Source organism: Magallana gigas, chromosome 1 (assembly GCF_963853765.1).
Source record: "Magallana gigas chromosome 1, xbMagGiga1.1, whole genome shotgun sequence".
Classification (NCBI taxonomy): Eukaryota; Metazoa; Mollusca; class Bivalvia; order Ostreida; family Ostreidae; genus Magallana; species Magallana gigas.
In genome coordinates this window covers 12,500,156-12,518,856 of record NC_088853.1, presented here as the reverse complement: position 1 = coordinate 12,518,856, position 18,701 = coordinate 12,500,156, and the positions used below count along the sequence as shown (strand labels likewise).

Below are 18,701 nucleotides of genomic sequence, written 5' to 3'. Positions count from 1 at the left end.
TAAACTCTATTACAAATAACTTCAAAACGATAAAGATTTTGTAATGCATTACAGAAGCAAAGTTGTTGACCGTAACAATATCCATCAGGCAAGATTGTTGCTACGCCCATTTATCACGTAATGAGGGATTTTTAGGGGCCAAAGTACTAAAACTTTGACACAATTTATCTAGAAAAATAGACATATTTTGTAAAGCATTGTTGAAGAGAAAATGCTTGCATTGATGATTTTAATCGATTCCATTAATCAAAACACCAATGTCTGTCCCCATTAAGGATCTAGAGGGCTGGCCCCTAAAATATTCAATCATTTGTATCTAAAAAATGAACAACAATTCTAGATAAGTGTAAGAACAAAAAATGTTAGTATTCGTGAGACCGTTCAAATGAACTCAAGAAAAAGGGGCTGGCCCCTTTATTTAGGGGCCAAGACTCTCGTAAACTCTATTACAAATAACTTAAAACCAATAAAGATATTGTAATGCATTATAGAAGCAAAGTTGTAGATATTACCAATATCTGTTAGAAAAAATCATTGCCACGCCCTTTTATTACGTAATTAGCGATTTTTAGGGGCCAAAGTACTTAAACTTTGAGGCAATATATCTAGAGAAGGAGACATATTTTGTTAAGCATTGTAGAAGAGAAAATGTCTGTATTGCTGATTCTAATCAATTCCACTAATCAAAACACCAATGTCTGTCCCCATTAGGGATCTAGAGGGCCAGCCCCAAAAATATTCAATCATTTGTATCTAAAAAATGATCAACAATTCTAGATAAGTTTAACAACAAAAAATGTTAGTATTCGTGAGACCTTTCAAATGAACTCAAGAAAAAAGGGCTGACCCCTTAAATTAAGGGCCAGACACCCGTAAACTCTATTACACATACCTTAAAAACGACCAAGATTTTGTAATGCATTATAGCAACAAAGTTTTTTATCGTAACAATATCAGTTTGTAAAACTCATTTCAACACCCATTGATGACGTAATAAGGGATTTTAGGGTACTAAAATCTTAAATCTTCTATGTGCTGTATGTGAAAAACCAAAACTCTTTGTTAAGCATTTTAAAGGATATAGACAATCGTATACATTATTTGAAATGGAGTGGCTGAAAGGACTTTTGAAATTTCATTGTTATTTTAATCGTATCGTTTAAAAATTGAACGGAAGACCTACTCGTTACTCGTAACGAGATCGTATCTAGTTTATTATTTATTTTCATGACTTTCACCTATATTTATGCATTTATTAGTAAATACTTGTAAAATTAAAATTTATTTAACAAACTTTTGCCGAGTAACTTACAAAAAATTTATTAGTTAACCAATTCCGGATTTAAATCGCGATTGGCTTTAATTTTGTCGTTTGCAATCATACGTCATTTTTTACGTCACGAGAGCAGAAGATGTTGAATCATTTAGCCTACAGATATTCGATTTGAGGCTAAAGGTAAGGTTTGTCAATCATCATCTTATTCATTTATTTGTATTGTAAAATTATACAAATGTTGCTGGTTACACGCCTAGTTATTTTACAACACGTGAAGTAGCTCAGAGCTTGTGTTCTTCAGGAAAATTCGGGTTGAAAACAAGAAACCTGTATTGTCAACGATCGATGCTTATCCAATCTACTTAGGTGAAATTGATGAAAGTTTTTAGATGAAATGTAAAGGCAAATACGGTGATTTAATGTATATATACACATAAAGTTATATATACTACATCTGCTATATGTAAACGGTAGGTCTGTCGGTAAACGTTTTCCACAAAGCTTCAATTAAGCAGTTGTAGCTGAAAAAAAAGCAGATTTATAGACAGAACAATGCTTGAAAATTAAGCGAACATTAATTATATGTTTATCAAATGTATTTTTATTTAGATCAGACACATTTTAATCTTGAAAAGTGAAAGTAGAATAAACTAGAGTAAAGCTCGTTGCAAAGTAACGAGCAGGTATTCCATAAAACTTAAAGCAGCAAGTCGAAAGTTTTATATAATTTTGTTGTTGTTGTTGTTGATATATCAAAACTGAAAATTAAATTAATTGTTTAAAATGTTACTTATTATGCAACAAGTTGCTAAAATGTTCAGTCGGTTACTTAATACATATTAAGTGAGTATGCTAATTAACACACTTTATTTTCAGACAGGTCACAGAAGACATAAACTAACCCAGTGGATAGCAGGGATATGTCTCTCTAAACTGTTTATGCAGTTGTAAGTATTATAAGTAAAATTAAGGGTTTTTTTATCTTCAAAACTGTTGCTTGACTTTCATTTGAAAGTATTTATGATTTAAATTTTGTAAAAGAAAATCATTGAAATTTTCATATTAATTCTAAATGTCATGTTTTAAGTGGTTTTTATTATTATTAAACATGCAATAATATACCTGCAATGTACTATGATATGCAACTTATTGTATATAAACAACTATTGTGTGAAATTTCTTTTTTTTTTTGTAGAAAATGGCTATAGTACAAAGGCTACCAATATTTGGTCGGTCAGGAAGTCCGAAGACATGGAGTAATGAATTTTTCAAGATCCATACATTCTTCTTGAGTTCATAGACAGTTCTACACTGCAGCTGGTATAAAAGTGACAAATTATGGTAATTAAATCTGAATACGTAGAGTTCTGACTGTATTGTTAATATTAAGAATTTCTGTATATTGTACCGTAATTTTTAAGAGTTGAAAATCTAACTTTTACAAATATTTCAGGTTTAATTAAAAAAATATTATCATAATATATCTGTTTTCCTCCTCAAAATTAAATATTTATTTTATGTCGATTTAAAAACCTCTGATGATTGTATTAAGTTGGTATTACTATTTTAGAAAGAACCCAGTCCACACATGAATTGCTAAGGTCAATGCACTGACAAGAAGGAAGTTGAAGTTAGATCGACATAGAGATGGCTAGTTTTTTAGGTTAGTTTGCCAGTTCTGTTGCAAAAATATGTGCAGTATCAGAATTCTGTTAAAGCTGCTTGGTATCCACTGATGGCTGCATGTTTGTATAATTATTTATTTAATTATCTCAGACTTCTTAAAATTGCTGTTAGTTTTTAGCAATCAACAGCAATTGTAACAATTATTGTATAACATGTACATGTACTTGCAAAACAGCAATATAATTCTGAAAATCTGGATATTTCAGTTTTTATAGTTTTAATAATGGTAATTCTAGTATGTACAACAATGGCTTTTCTTACATGTGTATACAGTGACTGATTTAAACAAATATTTGTTTTATAGTTTTAATATTGAAAGTCTGATGTTTATTTTTCTTAGCTGTTCCACTCTACAATGGACTAATTTGAGACCCTCTCCCCCTGGATGGCCTGTGCAATTAATTCAGACAATTCACTCCACCAGGAAAGAGTCCTGTGGACATGAGGAGAAAGAAGATGACATTAGCACTTGTAAGTCTGATTTTGTAATATCATGTGTATGATATACTAATATATTGATAAAAATCAACAATACTAGGCATCTTAAAAGTGTCAGATGTAATGTATAGATACTATTGGCTAACGACTCAAACGATTGAACTTAACATGCAACCAGTTGCTTCTTTTGGACATAATTATGTACAAATAAAGTGCATCATGTACATGTGTATAATATATATAACTATTTATTGAATTATACCTTATGAAAGAATTTTGCTTTTTTTTTTTTTCATTTCTTTCAGAGGTTATTCCTAACAAAGAAAAAGTTTACCGAATGTTAGAAGTTCTGGCCAGAGTTTAAAGGTGAGAATTATAATTATATTATATACATGATTGTATAGTAATAACTACATGTATGTAAGTTCTGCTAGAGAAATACATGTATTAAAATTTGATTCTCACATGACAATTTAATTTATATCTTCAATCTTTGAAATATACCATGACTATATATTAACTTGAGATTTTTTTCTGTCACCAGAGTTCTATGTATTAATAAAAAAGACAACAGACGAAACATCTGGGAGCTTCTGCAGAAAAAAGAAGAAAGAGGAATTAAAGGTTACCAAGAGGTAAGTTAAAAAATTGTTGTGATATCACTCTTTTACAATATTAATATATATTCTGACCTAGATTACCAGGTATTTATCTAATATATTTCTGTATGAATTCTGGTATTGAATCTATATGATGTAATATCATAGGATAGTGTAACAAGTGTACATGTATACTGTAAAACAGAGACATGGAAAATAATAACTAATGGTGTTAAATATGAAATAGAATCAATACATAATTATATATGAGTAATTTTTCTTTTTATTTACAGGAACAATGAAGAGAGAAATGAATTGTTACATGGCAATGAAGAATAAACTCCTGAGAACAAATTAATGAAGTTTTTGTTATTATTTTTTTTATATGCCTGGTATACATCTGCAATAGTATACTGATGATCTATACATTGATATCAAGGAATAGTTTGCAATATGAAGCACACTGTACGTAATATATTTTAAATGAAAGCTTAATTACTGAAAATTGCTAATAAAAAATTATATATAAATTTCATATATAAAATGCAACACATATATTACACATATAGAATATGTGTTTTACACATATAAAATATGCTATGTTTAATTTTACACATGTTTGACACATATTAAACACATGTTAAACATGTGTGAAATTAAACACTTTATATATGTGTGCTCTTTTTATGTGTTTTACACGTGTAAAATATATATGTAAAATATATGTTAAACACATGTTGCACACATGTGGACATTTTTCCTGTGTACACTATCACTTTCGTCATCTCCATTACCTTTACTTCTGTCAACGTCATCACTATAATCGTCATCTTCATCACTTTTGTATTCGCCATCAGCATTTTCTTTACTATAAACATTGTATTCTTTTGTATAATCTTCAGTATTGCCATCACCATTATCGTCACTAGCATTTTCTTCATCTCTATTTCCTCCATTACTTTTTTCATCATCTCCATTATCTTCACTTCTGTCATCGTCATCTTCATAATCTTCACTTTCATATTCCCCATCACTATTTTCGTCCGAATAATCATTATCCTCACTTGTATAATCGTCATCTTCATCATCTTCATCACCATTATCTTTACTTCCTTTATCGTCATCACCATTGTCGTATACATCGAAGCTAGTTGAGTTATTTTCATCATTTCCATTTTCTTCTGATTTGCTATATTCTAAGAAGACAAAAACAACAAAAAATCAATAATCATTGCGTGCTACATGTTTTCATATGTGGATGATTGTATTCATTAAACAGAGGGATTTATTTTTTGAATAAGTTTTAAAAAAAAATTTGTAGACAATTATTAAGGAATCTTTACAAAATACTATGATATGAATAATAAGCCAAGATGTAGCATTGTCAACATTTTTTTTAAAAACAAGAAATGGGTATTGAGGTCAAAATCCAGTAAATGGTTCTTTCTAACTGTCTTTTTGGTACGGCAGCGTTGAAGAGCGAGATGAAAAAAAAAATCTTATTTGTTAGGGTGAATTGGGATTTGTTATTCGTTCAGACAACAAAGTTATTTTTTTTTGAATGAGTTACGATTTGTTATGGACATATAAGTTTTTTTTCAGTAGAATTAAGAATTGTTCAGACAAATTTTCTACTTGTTTGAACAAATAAGGTATTTCTTCAGACGAATAAGAGTTTTTTCGGATGAATTGGCTATTCGCTCGGACGAATTACGATTTGTGCCGACAAATAAGTTATTTGTTCGGACGTATTGTTCGAATAAGATATTTGTTTGGACGGATAAGTTATCTGTTTATAAAACAGTATTTTTGATAAGTAATTCACAAGACTATCTGATCTGGCAATGATGAAGATAATGAAGATAATGAAGGTTGAGGGATCAAACCATCCCTGTCTTGGAATGTCATTTTTCCTTCAAATGATTACATCTTGCTGTTCTACATTTACAAGTCACCGATATTTCAAGGGTATTGGAACAAACAATTATATGTACACACAAATATAGATATCGACGAAAAGAAATTATTTTAGAAAACAAATATTGTGACCATTTATCGTACAAAATATGAGTAAGTTTGGAAACCGGCCGATTTTCATTGTTTCTGGCTTTTGTTCTTTGCTGCAGATTTCTATGAAAATCCAGAGAGCTCATTCTGAACTCTTGAATCTAAATATGAGATTCGAAATACATGTATAATCAATCAAAAGTCAAAAGACGACATTTAATATCTTAACTAGCCAATCAAGTTTTACATATGTATTTTCTATTATTGCGACACCATACCGTCCTAAAAAGTGTCCGTAAACTATCTTCCTTACAAATAAATGTCAAATTATCTTTTAATTATATTTTTTGGGATTCTAAGTGATTTTGATCGCCCTTTGTGCATAAACGTATTAGGGGCGAGCAGTATTGTTATGCATCTGGAAGGACACACACAGAGCAAGCAAAATCACATAATTTCGCGAAAAAATATTGTATTCTTACTAATCTAATTACATATTGTAAATATTTTGTGCATATTAAATATTACAGATAAATATTATACTAGTGATGATTTAGCATTTATTTGTAGACATATGACATTCATTTGTAGACGAGAGCATGAACGGATGAACTTTAGTTAAGATAGTTTGCTGCCGCTTAGGTACACGTGTTCAGATTTATGATACTATTGTTTTATTCCCTGACAAATATAAAGTATATTACACTGTGCCCAATAATTATGCCAGTGCCAAGGTGGCATTTTTGTACCCGTCTAAGCTGCATATATCGAAAAATTTAAATATGCCATATGGTAGACCATTGCTTAAAGAGTTAAAAACCACCTTTGTTATCATTGTATCTCACCTGTCAGGTGAGATATTTACCTTTTAAAAACAAATTCCTATAGGAAAATAGTTTTTCCCACAGGAAAAACAATATTCCTATAGGAAATTTGCAATTTCCTATCGGAATACAAGAACTTCCTATATGAATTTTAATTCCGATAGTATTTGATAAAATCCGATAGGAAAACTTAATGTCCTGTAGGAAAACTACATGTCTGAATCAAATTCCTACAGGAAATACCATTCTCCTATAGGAAATATAATTCCTATAGGACTTTTTAAAAATCCTGTAGATTGTCAATATTTCCTGTAGGAGAATCAATTCTCCTATTGGAATTATCATTTTCCTATGGGATATTAATTTTTAAAGGTAAATATCTCACCTGTCAGGTGAAACACACTTAAAACAAAAGTGTTAATATACTCTCTAGACAATTGTCTATCATTTGGTATATATAGATTTTTTCGAAACTGCATCTTAAGCGGGTGCAAAAATGCCACCTTCGCACTGGCATAATTAGCCGGCACAGTGTTATATATATTAAGTCTTTACTTTTGTATATTGAATTTCTTATTTCAAATCCGAATCTTAAACGAGCCATCTGGGCTTTCACGTTTCCTTCATATTTATAAGGATGAACTTCTTTTGAAAATTTCGTCCGACACATTGATGAGTTTAACAGTTAACGGATTTGAATGCATAATCGATTCTTAAAGTTGGTATTTTACTTAAATTGAGAGAAAAAAATCTGTCTAATGATATTTTTGTGATCGGCTTCGGCCGATCACTGTTGTGTCCAGATGAGGCATCCGGCAAATGCTTCCACATGCGCACACATTCCGCTTGCATAAGTAGTTCTTATAAAAACTTGAAGTTTGGTTTAGTATTTATATAACATATTATAACATATTTCTCAGTTTCATTTCAATTCATTTACCTTAAGAGATGCAAACATACATAAAATACAGTTCAACCTGTTAATTTAAGAATGCACATTTTGTCTCACGCGTAAGAAATTCGATCGAAAGATTCATTCAGTAATGCAGTTGACCTCGATGAACTGACCTCAGTCATAAGAAGATGTTCCATGAACTGACCTCGATCTATTGATGTTGAATAATAGTAGCTAGGAAGTATTTATAAACAATGTTACGTTATAATGCGACCTCAATGGCAAGTTATGATGGCATTCAATGTTTTTCAGTCGCATTAAATTATTTTAATACAACTCTTTCTTTGTATACGATTTAATGCTCTTTGAAGAGCACTACTCAGTATTCTGAAGAAGAAAAAAGATACATTAACATTTAATAATTTCGTTAAAAATATAAAAATAGACAAGGGGTTTACGAACGGCTTTCCCCAAATTTATTTCAAAATTAAATTTGTTGACGGTTTATAATGATGAAATTATGGTGTACAGATTCAAAATATTCTATATTTTATAAAAATACAGTACTTTTTAAATTATTTTACATCAGACTGATCATGTTGATTGCTTCTAGCTATCAATATATCATTATTGCCGATCATTCCTTTTAAAAGGAATACTTGTTTTTATTTTACACTATTTTTCATTAAGACTTCTCATTAATGACAATATTCCATATTACATTTCATAATCGCGTGATTTAATCTTGTTAATCATTTTTTAAAGTAAGGTCAAGTTACTTAAAAACCAACGCTTCTGATTCTAGAAAAAATGATTTGCATAATATTTAGCAAAGGTTTTGAGATTTATCTTGGTGTCCTTCTTTGTTTGACTGTTTTATACATCACTTTTAAGATTTTAAACCAATTAAATTGTATTCACCATATCACACCCTTGTCTTAACTCCAGCATTAACGCTGGAAACTTACATTAAGTATTTGGAGGACCCTTTATGTTTACATAGCAATAATATTAACTCGTCATCTGAACGTCTTGATGATGAGATGAATGTGTTCAATAATCGCAACTGTCTTCACAGGTATCATCCGAAATATATAGTCCCAAATGAAGGAGGATTATGATTTTTTCAATTCATAAATCCTTTATCCCGTTTGATCAAAATGATCGAAGTTGTTTCAAAGATAAAGCTGTTAATGCTAACAGATGATCAATGCACTTTGCAGGACACACTGCTATAAAAAAAAACCAACAAGAAAATCATTAGATGTTGACTCGGGTAACCTAAATTATAAAATTAATTAACATGATTTTTCAATTTAATTTTGATGAGAGGTATTTATTTTTAAATAAGACGATTTATTGGTGTTTAATTGAGTAAGACAAAACCCCTGTGGGCATTGATAAAGATTTCTTGTTATGGATTATGGCAAAATCCGGGCAATAAATATGTCATGTTTCGAATTGCATAGTTTGACAAATTTGAAGGTATAGTAAGTGGGTTTGTGTGTAGAAAGGACAATTCACTTTTTTCGCTTTAAAAAAAAGTTGCTGCTGTTATAAAAGCAACAGGTAAGTAAATAACAAACAAAAACACGATAATTCCAAAACAAATTCCAACATACATAAACAGACACAACCTGTAAAGTTAAAGGTAAAACAAAATAACCAAACAAAATTGTGATGAATTTTAATCAGATTTATTTCCTTTTTTTATTTTTTTAAAGCATTTCTTTTAAAAAATACTGCACTGCAACTATTTGTTTGTCTTCTAAAATAGTCATGATCTTATCATAAAAAAATAGGCCGAGTTTATAAGCTGGCAGCGAAAGCTCCACCTTACTAATATAATTATGACAACTTTTATGTCTAGAAATATAATGTATTACATGTATGCTGCTTTGCTAGGGTTTGACATGCCCTAATACAATTTTGATAGTAACAATTCATCAATTGTGGTTATTTAAGTGTTGATAACCGTAAGTGGAAGTTGTGTGACATCATATAACTTCGTAAGATTGCAAATTCCCTTTAATATTTCAAACCAGACTACGTTTAAACTAATCACGTATTACTGAGGATTCAATCAGAGAGCTTCGGTAGTCATGTTTCGAAGGTATATGCCCCTGAAGTCTTTTTAGGTGCTTTACTTATTTTTTTTTTTTTGTGTAGAGGTGTATCTTGGCATGTCATTTTCCCCGAGCTCTAGCATTGAATTCCATACTGAGGTATCAAGATGGAGCTGTTATTGCAGTAGGCCTGGAGAAACCTACTTATTACCAAGGGATTTTCCTATTGTAATTTCCTTCTGGTGACTTTATACAGCCAGCCAAGACTAAGTTCTTTTTGCTTTCAGTTGGTTTACATATTGTCAAATAAATTTATCAAGTTTTCTCAATTTCATTAAAAAAGTTTCATTCTATTTACCTATGTTTTAGGAAAATATTTTCATCTTGAAGACGAAATATTTGCAAATTCAGTATTATTTCTCCACTTTTTAAAATAACAAAAGCATGCTTTTAAAAGATTTGAATATTTATAACGTTAATTTAGTTTTTCCTCCTTTTCGAATCTAATATATCAACTGTCAAAATTTCCTGTTTATATTATAAAAAAGCCAAACGATTAAATATTGTTTAAATATATTTTCTTGCAAAAGATTAATAACCATTTATGCTGACTATTTTACCCGTGTATTAATATTTATTTGTTTTGATTTATACATTGCACATAGTTTTAGAAGAAACACGATTTAAAATTTACTGGATTTAAAAACCAGTTAGCTTTGCGGAGTTTCATAAATATAACTGTTCATGGTTATACACTGCACAGCGCTTTTGAATATCACGTTGACAGATCCCGTCAATCCAATTAAGCAAGGTTACTTTAAAAGTGGGTCTCGGGAACAATTATTATTAGTAACAAAACGACAATGCATGCTATTACATAACTCAGCTATTTGTCATACTTCAGCTTGGTAAAACTACTAAATCAAAGAGAAAGCAACGCAAATTAAAAGCCTTTTTTAAAACCAATAATACAAAGTAATACTTCTTCACCAATTTGCTCGAGAAATAATTGATTTTCTGTATACTTACTTTTATTTGTGTGCTATAAATATTCGTAAAAATCGTGAGAGTTTCTTGGAAGAATCGGGAATATTTTCTCGCTGCGAACTAAGCCTTGCCGTATGGTTGCTATATCAAAACCAGTTTAGATAAAACTTGGTCGAAAAAAAAGTTGTTGCCAACCGGTACATTTCTAGTAGTTGTTTGCAGAACACGATGTCGCAATTAAATATGAACTTCAATATTTCTGAAAGGTCAAAGTGAAACTATCCATTGTGTCTATAACTGCGTGTTTATAGTACAGCCAGAATTAATTTTAAAGATAATTAGTAATGTGATTACTTATCTGTAGCATTGGTACATGCAGATAAATTTTTTTAAATCCAATTTTACATCTAGAACGCAGGTATGTTCTCCATTGATTTCGAAGCGCTGTATAGTCACTTGTCTGTACCTTTTGACTAATTATTTGAAATTTATTTTGAAAGGTTCTAAGGTATGTATCATAACGTTATACTTGATAATACTAGTGGTAATAGATTCAATATTATCAATATTTAGCATCAACTAATTAAAAGTTTTAAAGCTTCGTTGGTAAATTAGGTAAATTACTATGTGTAAAGAAATGGTTTGGATATTATATTTTTGTGAACTAGCCAATATATGCATTTAAAGTAAATCCACCCTCCTGTGACGTAATACATTTTACATAAATCATGAATTCATTAAAATTCTTGCAAGTAGATTTGTAATTTCTATGTTAATATAGGTGCACATCAAAAACTCAAATCATTGTTTACTTGGAGATATTAAATAAGCGTTTCTCATCCTTATATTCGACATAATTCAATAATGACAAAGGGAAATAACTCTGTTCTACTTTTCTCTAAGTGATATTTCTAAATGCTATAATTTTTCTAATGTAAACATTTTTTTCTTTTTTTAAAATTAATTTTAGTTTTCTGGCATAGTAAGTAATAAAATTTAAATAGACAAACAAGTATCCATCCACTTATATTTAATTTTTAAACAAAAAAAGTGTGATTTTCAGATGATAATGCCAGCCTTTGTTTTTTATTACCTTACATCTTAAATAGTAATACATATATAAATACATAAATATTTTATTTATTTTTTGAAGAAATTCAAGTCCAATAAGTTTTTAACTTTGAACCCATGATTTTATAGGTACGGAGTTACCTTAAATGCATGTGGAAAACAGCTTTGCGCAAGTGAAAGATTAATATAATTTCAGAGTATTTTGCGTAAAAATGGGAAAGAAAAATATTGTAGACATGACACACGCTAGGAAAAACATACCAAACCTACCATTTGACAAAATGTTTTTGAAAACTAAGCTCGAAAAAAAGTGCTTTATTTCGAGGATCAGTTGTATTTTTTTTTTTTTTTTTTTTTTTTTAGATACACGGAACATTGCAAGGGCCCCCAGCTAGAAATTCAAAATACATGAATTATCGAAGTTTTTATTTTGCACAAAATCTAATGTATTTTGTCACTTGATGTATATGAGATGTATATAAGATACGTATGCCATGAGATTAAGAGGAAACTTTGGCATAACAAAAATGCGTTTACTCCAGTTTAAAATCTCGTTGTAAATTTATGAAATTCATATACTAAGAAATTAGCCCGTTTAACTATTTTTTTTTAATTATTATTTTAGATTCGGGCGTCTTTAATATAGCTGCGAACAGGAAAAGAGTTGTGACAAAGGGATCACCGCGAAACCCCACAACGAATATGACAACACTGGAAATTGGACAGGATAAACCCGATGATGTATAAATTTAAATTTGGCTCAAAGAGATACGTGACCTATTGAGTTACGGCTAAGCTAAAATTTATTTTTATTTTAAATGAAATATAATATTCTTTCCGAATCCTTCATAATCTGAAGAAATAGAGATACTTATGAATCTTTCCCTGAAAATAGCTACGATTTTAAACGAAATGTGGTAATAGCATACATTATTTCCTATGTTTAGGCTGCAAATTCTAATTGGTAAACAAGTCGTCTGTGCATTCTCGTACCGCCCGCTGAAGCCTTGTGGTAATTAACTATAATTGGGACGTCACAATGCAATTTTTGTTTACAGGTGCACCTATCGATATTTGCACAAAACAATGTATCGTTAAAACGATAAATAAAGTAAATGAAGAAACATTTTGTCAAAATCCTTATTTCGTAATTTGTATTGGTATGAATGAAAGATTTTAGCACAATTTTTTGATAGTTATTGATTTCCACGATGCAAATTACTTGTTAACAGTGAAATTTTAAAATTTGCATAACAGAAAAAATAAATTTGTTTAAAGTGGTTATTGGAAGATTTATTATGATAAACGAAAAGACAATGCATGCTATAACATAATTCTTAACAAGGTAGTTTTCCTTTAAAATAAAGGGCACCATTTTCTGATTTTTGTTTTTGTTATATTTTACACACCATTTTGACAGTCTATTTCCTCATATAAAATCCGATACTTTATCTAAAATGTTACACTTAGATTAGAATGTGTTTAATAATAAACAATTGAAAAAATATTACCTTTATATAATTTTCAAAATAGTCTGATAAAACGACATCATATTAATTATATTTTGATGAATTATTTATTAAACCAACATTTTAGCTCAGTGCAACCTTGCGACAGATTTGAGAAAGTGCCCTCCTCATGTCAAATAAGAACTTGGCTTAATTGTACTTTAAAGTAGTTATGCAATGCATGCATTGGTTAATTCTTACAGGTATTCACGAAATCTAAATATAAGAAATTCCAACGTCAAAGTAAAAAGTGATGCTGTACAATTGATAGCAAAAGAGGATTTAAACATAACCAGTAGTATGTTAAACAACTCTGTTGATATCTAGAAAAATATGTGATAAAAACCACATAGGGAACAAATAATACTTCTATCGAAAACTTTCAGATGTTAAAAAAATATTAATTTACAGTTTAAAAGTACATCCGTGTAATGACTTGTTTATTTTTTTATTTTTTTTACTCTCAATAATAATCAATATAGTGTAATTTGACTAAAATAATTTCAAAATCATTGAAATTAACTTTTAAATATAAATATTATTTCTTTTTTATTTTAGTTCAACTTCAAAATCAGCAAAAATAGTTTCAGTATGAATTCAAAACTAGTTACATTCTATCTAGTTTTAATAAAATACCAAACAAGACATGGCTTAATTGGTGTTTTTTTTATTGAGCTAACAAGAGACAGTATAATATTAACATTTTCAACTGTCTGTCTGTGATATCATTACGAATCAATTTTGAGCCCTAAAACATAATACCTTCATAAAAGATGAGGGACGAAAAATGGACATGTCTGATAGTTTAACTGAAAAACGGTATTGGCTGCACTGCGTAGTAATATATAGCATGTGCCACATAGAAAAATAGTGGTTTTCTAAATAATGTTGGTTTACAGTGTACAAATTGGAAAAAAGTTAAATATAAGTAACAAAGAATTATTCTTTGAATATTATGAGGTGATAATTTCGGTCGGAACGTGGTCAAATATATCATAAAGGCTTCGGTTTTATTGGATTTGACCACGCCCCGACCGGAATTATCACCTCATAATACTCAAAAATGATTCCTTATTCCTTTAATCACATCACTATGATTCTTTACTTTGTTTAATACTTGTATCTTTTTCTACATACAAGATTTTTTGTTTGGAAGTGTTTGTTTTGTTTTGTTTGAGCCTAATTTCAACAACGATTAATCTAGAGAGACGTACGGTAGTTTAGATCATTTAAAATATAAAAAACTTGTATATGACCGATTACATAAACTATAAGATCATATTAAAAAAAAATAATACATATATATGAACGATTTGTTAAATTTCAAGAAGGTTATTTTACAAATAATTTAATTCTGGTTGTAACGCGGCATTTGATTGGATAGAAAAATTTGGTTAAATTTGTATAACCTGGTTTGCACGTCACAAGACACGTCACAATGCACCACAATGCACCACGTACTAATTCACTTGACGTTACGTTTGAATTTTGAACAGATTTATATCATTTTTAAAAGTAAAACGGACTCAATTTGTACAGCAAATTCCAGAAAATTAAATTTTAAGGAATGAACTCAATATCTACCCAAGTTATACTCGTATAACCTGGGTTGGAGCAATTTACGCTTTTTATAATCCGCTTCGCGGATTATAAAGCGTAAATTGCCCCAACCCAGGTTATACGAGTATAACTTGGGTAGACATTGGGTTCATTTCTTAATTATTTTTCTCTTTTCTCAGTCTCACCATTACAAAAAAATGAACACACCTTGTGATATATTCTTTTTTTATACAGAAACTACTCATTCCGTTTTCATTTGATTAGTCATCCAATGAATTTACAAACAAATAGTTAAGAACACAATACTCGATTCTAGTAATCTAGGAAAACACTATACACACATTTATTCGTTTATCGTTTATGTAAGATAATGATCATTAATGCAAAATATATACATCAATTTATTCAATTGCTTAATATGATTAATAGCATACATAGATAACGTTAACCATCTAAAAGTAATGTCACAAAACTCACTGAATGGCTTATAATAATAGATTAAAACCTGCAAAAAATTTATTTAAAAAATTGATTACAAAACCCTTCATCGCTGCCAAATTAAAGTATCGTGTGCTGATTGACGTTTTAATACTAATTGTTAGGTCATTATCAATCACCGAATGGTATATGAATGACGCTCACTCCTCCTGTGCACCAGATTCTACTTTGAATTTTTGTAGAGATCTGTGTTTGCCCTGCCCTGTTTAGGGTTTTTTTCTTTGGACTTTTTATTTGGAACACTGTTTGTTATAGCCCCAATTTCATTTATAGAGTTCAATAATGCAAAGTAAAAAAAAGTCTACCCCTTGTTTTGTAATTTTCATATAACTCTCTATTTTTGTATTGACTATCAAGTGGGGTTCTCGAGTTTTGATTTAATTGTTTGTTTTTTGCTTTGCAAAAGGGGGTCCACTGCATATTTTCATAGCTTTACTACATGAATTTGATCTCTATTTAATTTTTGGGATTTCAAGACAATCTCTTTTTTCTTATTTCAATATCATTAGGGTAATGATAATAAAAACAATAAAAAAAATAATCTTTTTTTGGTGAAAACAAGATTCTTCGGACACCTACATGTGAATTGCTGCCTTAAACATGTACCCAACTACATGATATGATCCCGATTCTCTCTCTTAATTTCAGTATTTTTCATTTTAAAAAAATTGCATTTTGTTTATTACCTTATGTAGATTTTTTTTACATGTATGTTTTACTAAATAGTAAATTTCAATGCCTTTTTAAACGCTCCATACAAACGCCTCTCACGTTACTTGTATTTAACTCTAAATTCGTATATGCCTTAAATTACACCAAAGATGTCGGTTACTTAGTTATGTACGCACAATCAACGATCCATTGGCACGGTCAAGTTGTTCAACACTTCATAACAATCACCCACATAAAGATACTCTCAACTATAATAATAACTAGATCTCGTTACGAGTAACGAGGAGGTCTTCCGTCCGATTTTGTTTTATACGATACGATGTAATATCGATACTCTCAGCCAAATCTGAGATTCTGGTGAAAATAGGTTTTTTGTCTCGAGACCAGAAACGGACGAACGGAAGTGATTAATGAAAATAAAAGCTAGTTTTTTTTTTTTATACATTTGCCTAGAGAACATCACTGTTTATTATCCTAGATGAAACACCAAAGACAATCGGTTAAACTTGTTAAAAACATGAATTGTATGAATTCTTCTCGTGAGTACCGGAAGTGACGGTTGACTAAAGAAACCCGTTAAACACATATTCAATCAATTGGCTATCATTCATAAATGTTCGTGTCTCAATTACTAACAGTGACTAAAATATCGCGGATATCAAATTTGTAAAAAGGATAGGTACCTAAGATATTTGATATATCTCACCGGAAGAAGAATATGTTTGCTTATTTAACATATATAAAATCGTGTAATGATATACCGGTATTCAGTCCATGTAAAATGAAAAAAATAGGGAACAAAACATTTTTAAGTGCTTCCGGTGACGACCGGAAATGACGACAATTCAAACAAAAAAACATAAACACGGATACATGCCTAGGGCTATCATCCCACAAAGTTTGGTTGTTCAAGTCATCACTGTTTTTGAGATCTCGTGGAGTCATTGTTTTTTTTTTGTCTCTTGACAGGAAACGGACAAACGGAAATGCTCAGTGGAAATAAAAAGTTAGTATTTCTTGAACATTAGACACTTGTACTTTATTGTTTATCAACTGTACTAAAATTGTCGAAGAAAAACAGTTCAAACAGCTTGATTTGTTTTAACCCTTCCGGTGGGGACCAGAAGTGACGGTTGACAAAATGAAAACAATTAAACGCATTTTCTATCGAATGTCTATTATCTATATAAGTTTCGTGTATTGATCACTTGACTTTCTGAGATTTCGTTGGTAAAACATTTATTTAAAGAACGCTTTCTGTGATATTTGAGATATCTCACCGGAAGTAGAATTTTTTGTTTTTATGTAACATGACACATGTAAAGATTACTACTTATATTTCAATTCTATATGAAACAAATTAAATTCAAAATAAAAATACTTTTTGAAGTGCTTCCGGTGACGACTGGAAGTTATGACGATCAAAACAAAATAGTTGAAAGACATCTACAACTATAGTTCTGTAATCCTACAAAGTCTGAATGCTCAAGTCCTTATCATTTTTGAGATTTCAATGTCACAAGCATTTTGTCGTGGGACAGGAAACGGACGACAGGAAATGAACTTTGAACAAATTAAAAATTGGATACTCGAGATAAAATTTATTTCTATCACTCCTAAAAATCTCAAGAAAATCTATCGAGCCATCTCTGAGAAATTGTGTGTACAAAAAAGGGGAACAAAATTCGTACCCAACTTTCGAGCCATAGTGAGATCTTAAGAACGGCGCCAATGGCGCAAAACAAAAACAATAGGCACAACTTCAGGCTATGGTCTACCAATCCTGAAAATTTCATATTTATATCTCTGATAGTTTTCGAGATGGAGCGTGCACAAAATGGGTCGAAAAAGTGACAAAATCAGCAATAAATCGGTACCGAAATTGACGACGGCAAACATATTTTAAACAAAATAAATTCAGATCACTTCCTATCATCTGTGAAAAAATGGTGTAAATCAGTTGGATAGTTTCCGAGAAATCGCGTGCACAAAATTTGTGGGAAAAAAAATAATAAGAAGAAACTGTACGAAAAATATAAGGTATTCCGTTGGAAACGGAAGACCTTAATAAGAAACTGTACGAAAACTATAAAGTCTTCCGTTGGAAACGGAAGACAGAAAAAATATATAATACCGGTAAATACTGATTTGTGACAATCATATTTCAAATTAAAGGACAGAATGTTGCAAATGGTGTTTATTTGCATACAATATAATCTGATTGACAAAGAATCATTGCATGATCAGACGACCAAAGTTTGGAATGAGATGGTTTAATTTTTTACATAATAATTCTCATGCGGGCACTCTTAAGTACACACATACACATAACTGTGTGCTTAAAAGCAGTTCGATTGTCTTTTATATCCATCAAATGAATTATTGTATTTTTTCTATTTTCTAAAATGGGCAAATTGATATCTTGACGTTGTTTTCACTTTCATTTCACACTAATATCACAAGGGTATACCTCTTTCAGAGAATAGAGGCACACTCCAAAGATGGATGATAAAAATCTGATAAGTGGTTTAAAGTTAATGGCTCTATTGTAATGGAATGTAAATAAAATATAAGAGGAAAGTACCCAGTTCTGTTGATTATTACAAAAGTCTCG

At 30.2% G+C, this 18,701-nt stretch overlaps 1 protein-coding gene and 1 long non-coding RNA gene across 5 annotated transcripts; one reads left to right on the top strand and one right to left on the bottom strand.

Moving 5' to 3' along the window:
• Positions 1-1,222: 1,222 nt before the first annotated feature.
• On the top strand, positions 1,223-4,357 carry LOC105334699 (uncharacterized). 4 transcript variants are annotated; one of them, XR_010713608.1, is made up of 8 exons: positions 1,223-1,456; positions 2,157-2,223; positions 2,472-2,617; positions 2,847-2,939; positions 3,303-3,433; positions 3,706-3,766; positions 3,945-4,035; positions 4,293-4,357. It is a non-coding gene; the product is annotated as an uncharacterized lncRNA (long non-coding RNA). The 4 variants fall into 4 exon arrangements; XR_010713607.1 differs by having other exon boundaries at positions 1,223-1,642; positions 2,153-2,223; XR_010713605.1 differs by having other exon boundaries at positions 1,224-1,456; positions 2,153-2,223.
• Positions 4,358-4,725: 368 nt separating this feature from the next.
• On the bottom strand, positions 4,726-5,907 carry LOC136275573 (dentin sialophosphoprotein-like). The gene is made up of 2 exons (XM_066085148.1): positions 5,886-5,907; positions 4,726-5,195 (listed from the first exon to the last, which is right to left on the bottom strand). Exons 1-2 carry the CDS (start codon positions 5,905-5,907, stop codon positions 4,726-4,728), a joined length of 492 nt encoding a protein of 163 aa, XP_065941220.1.
• Positions 5,908-18,701: the final 12,794 nt, after the last annotated feature.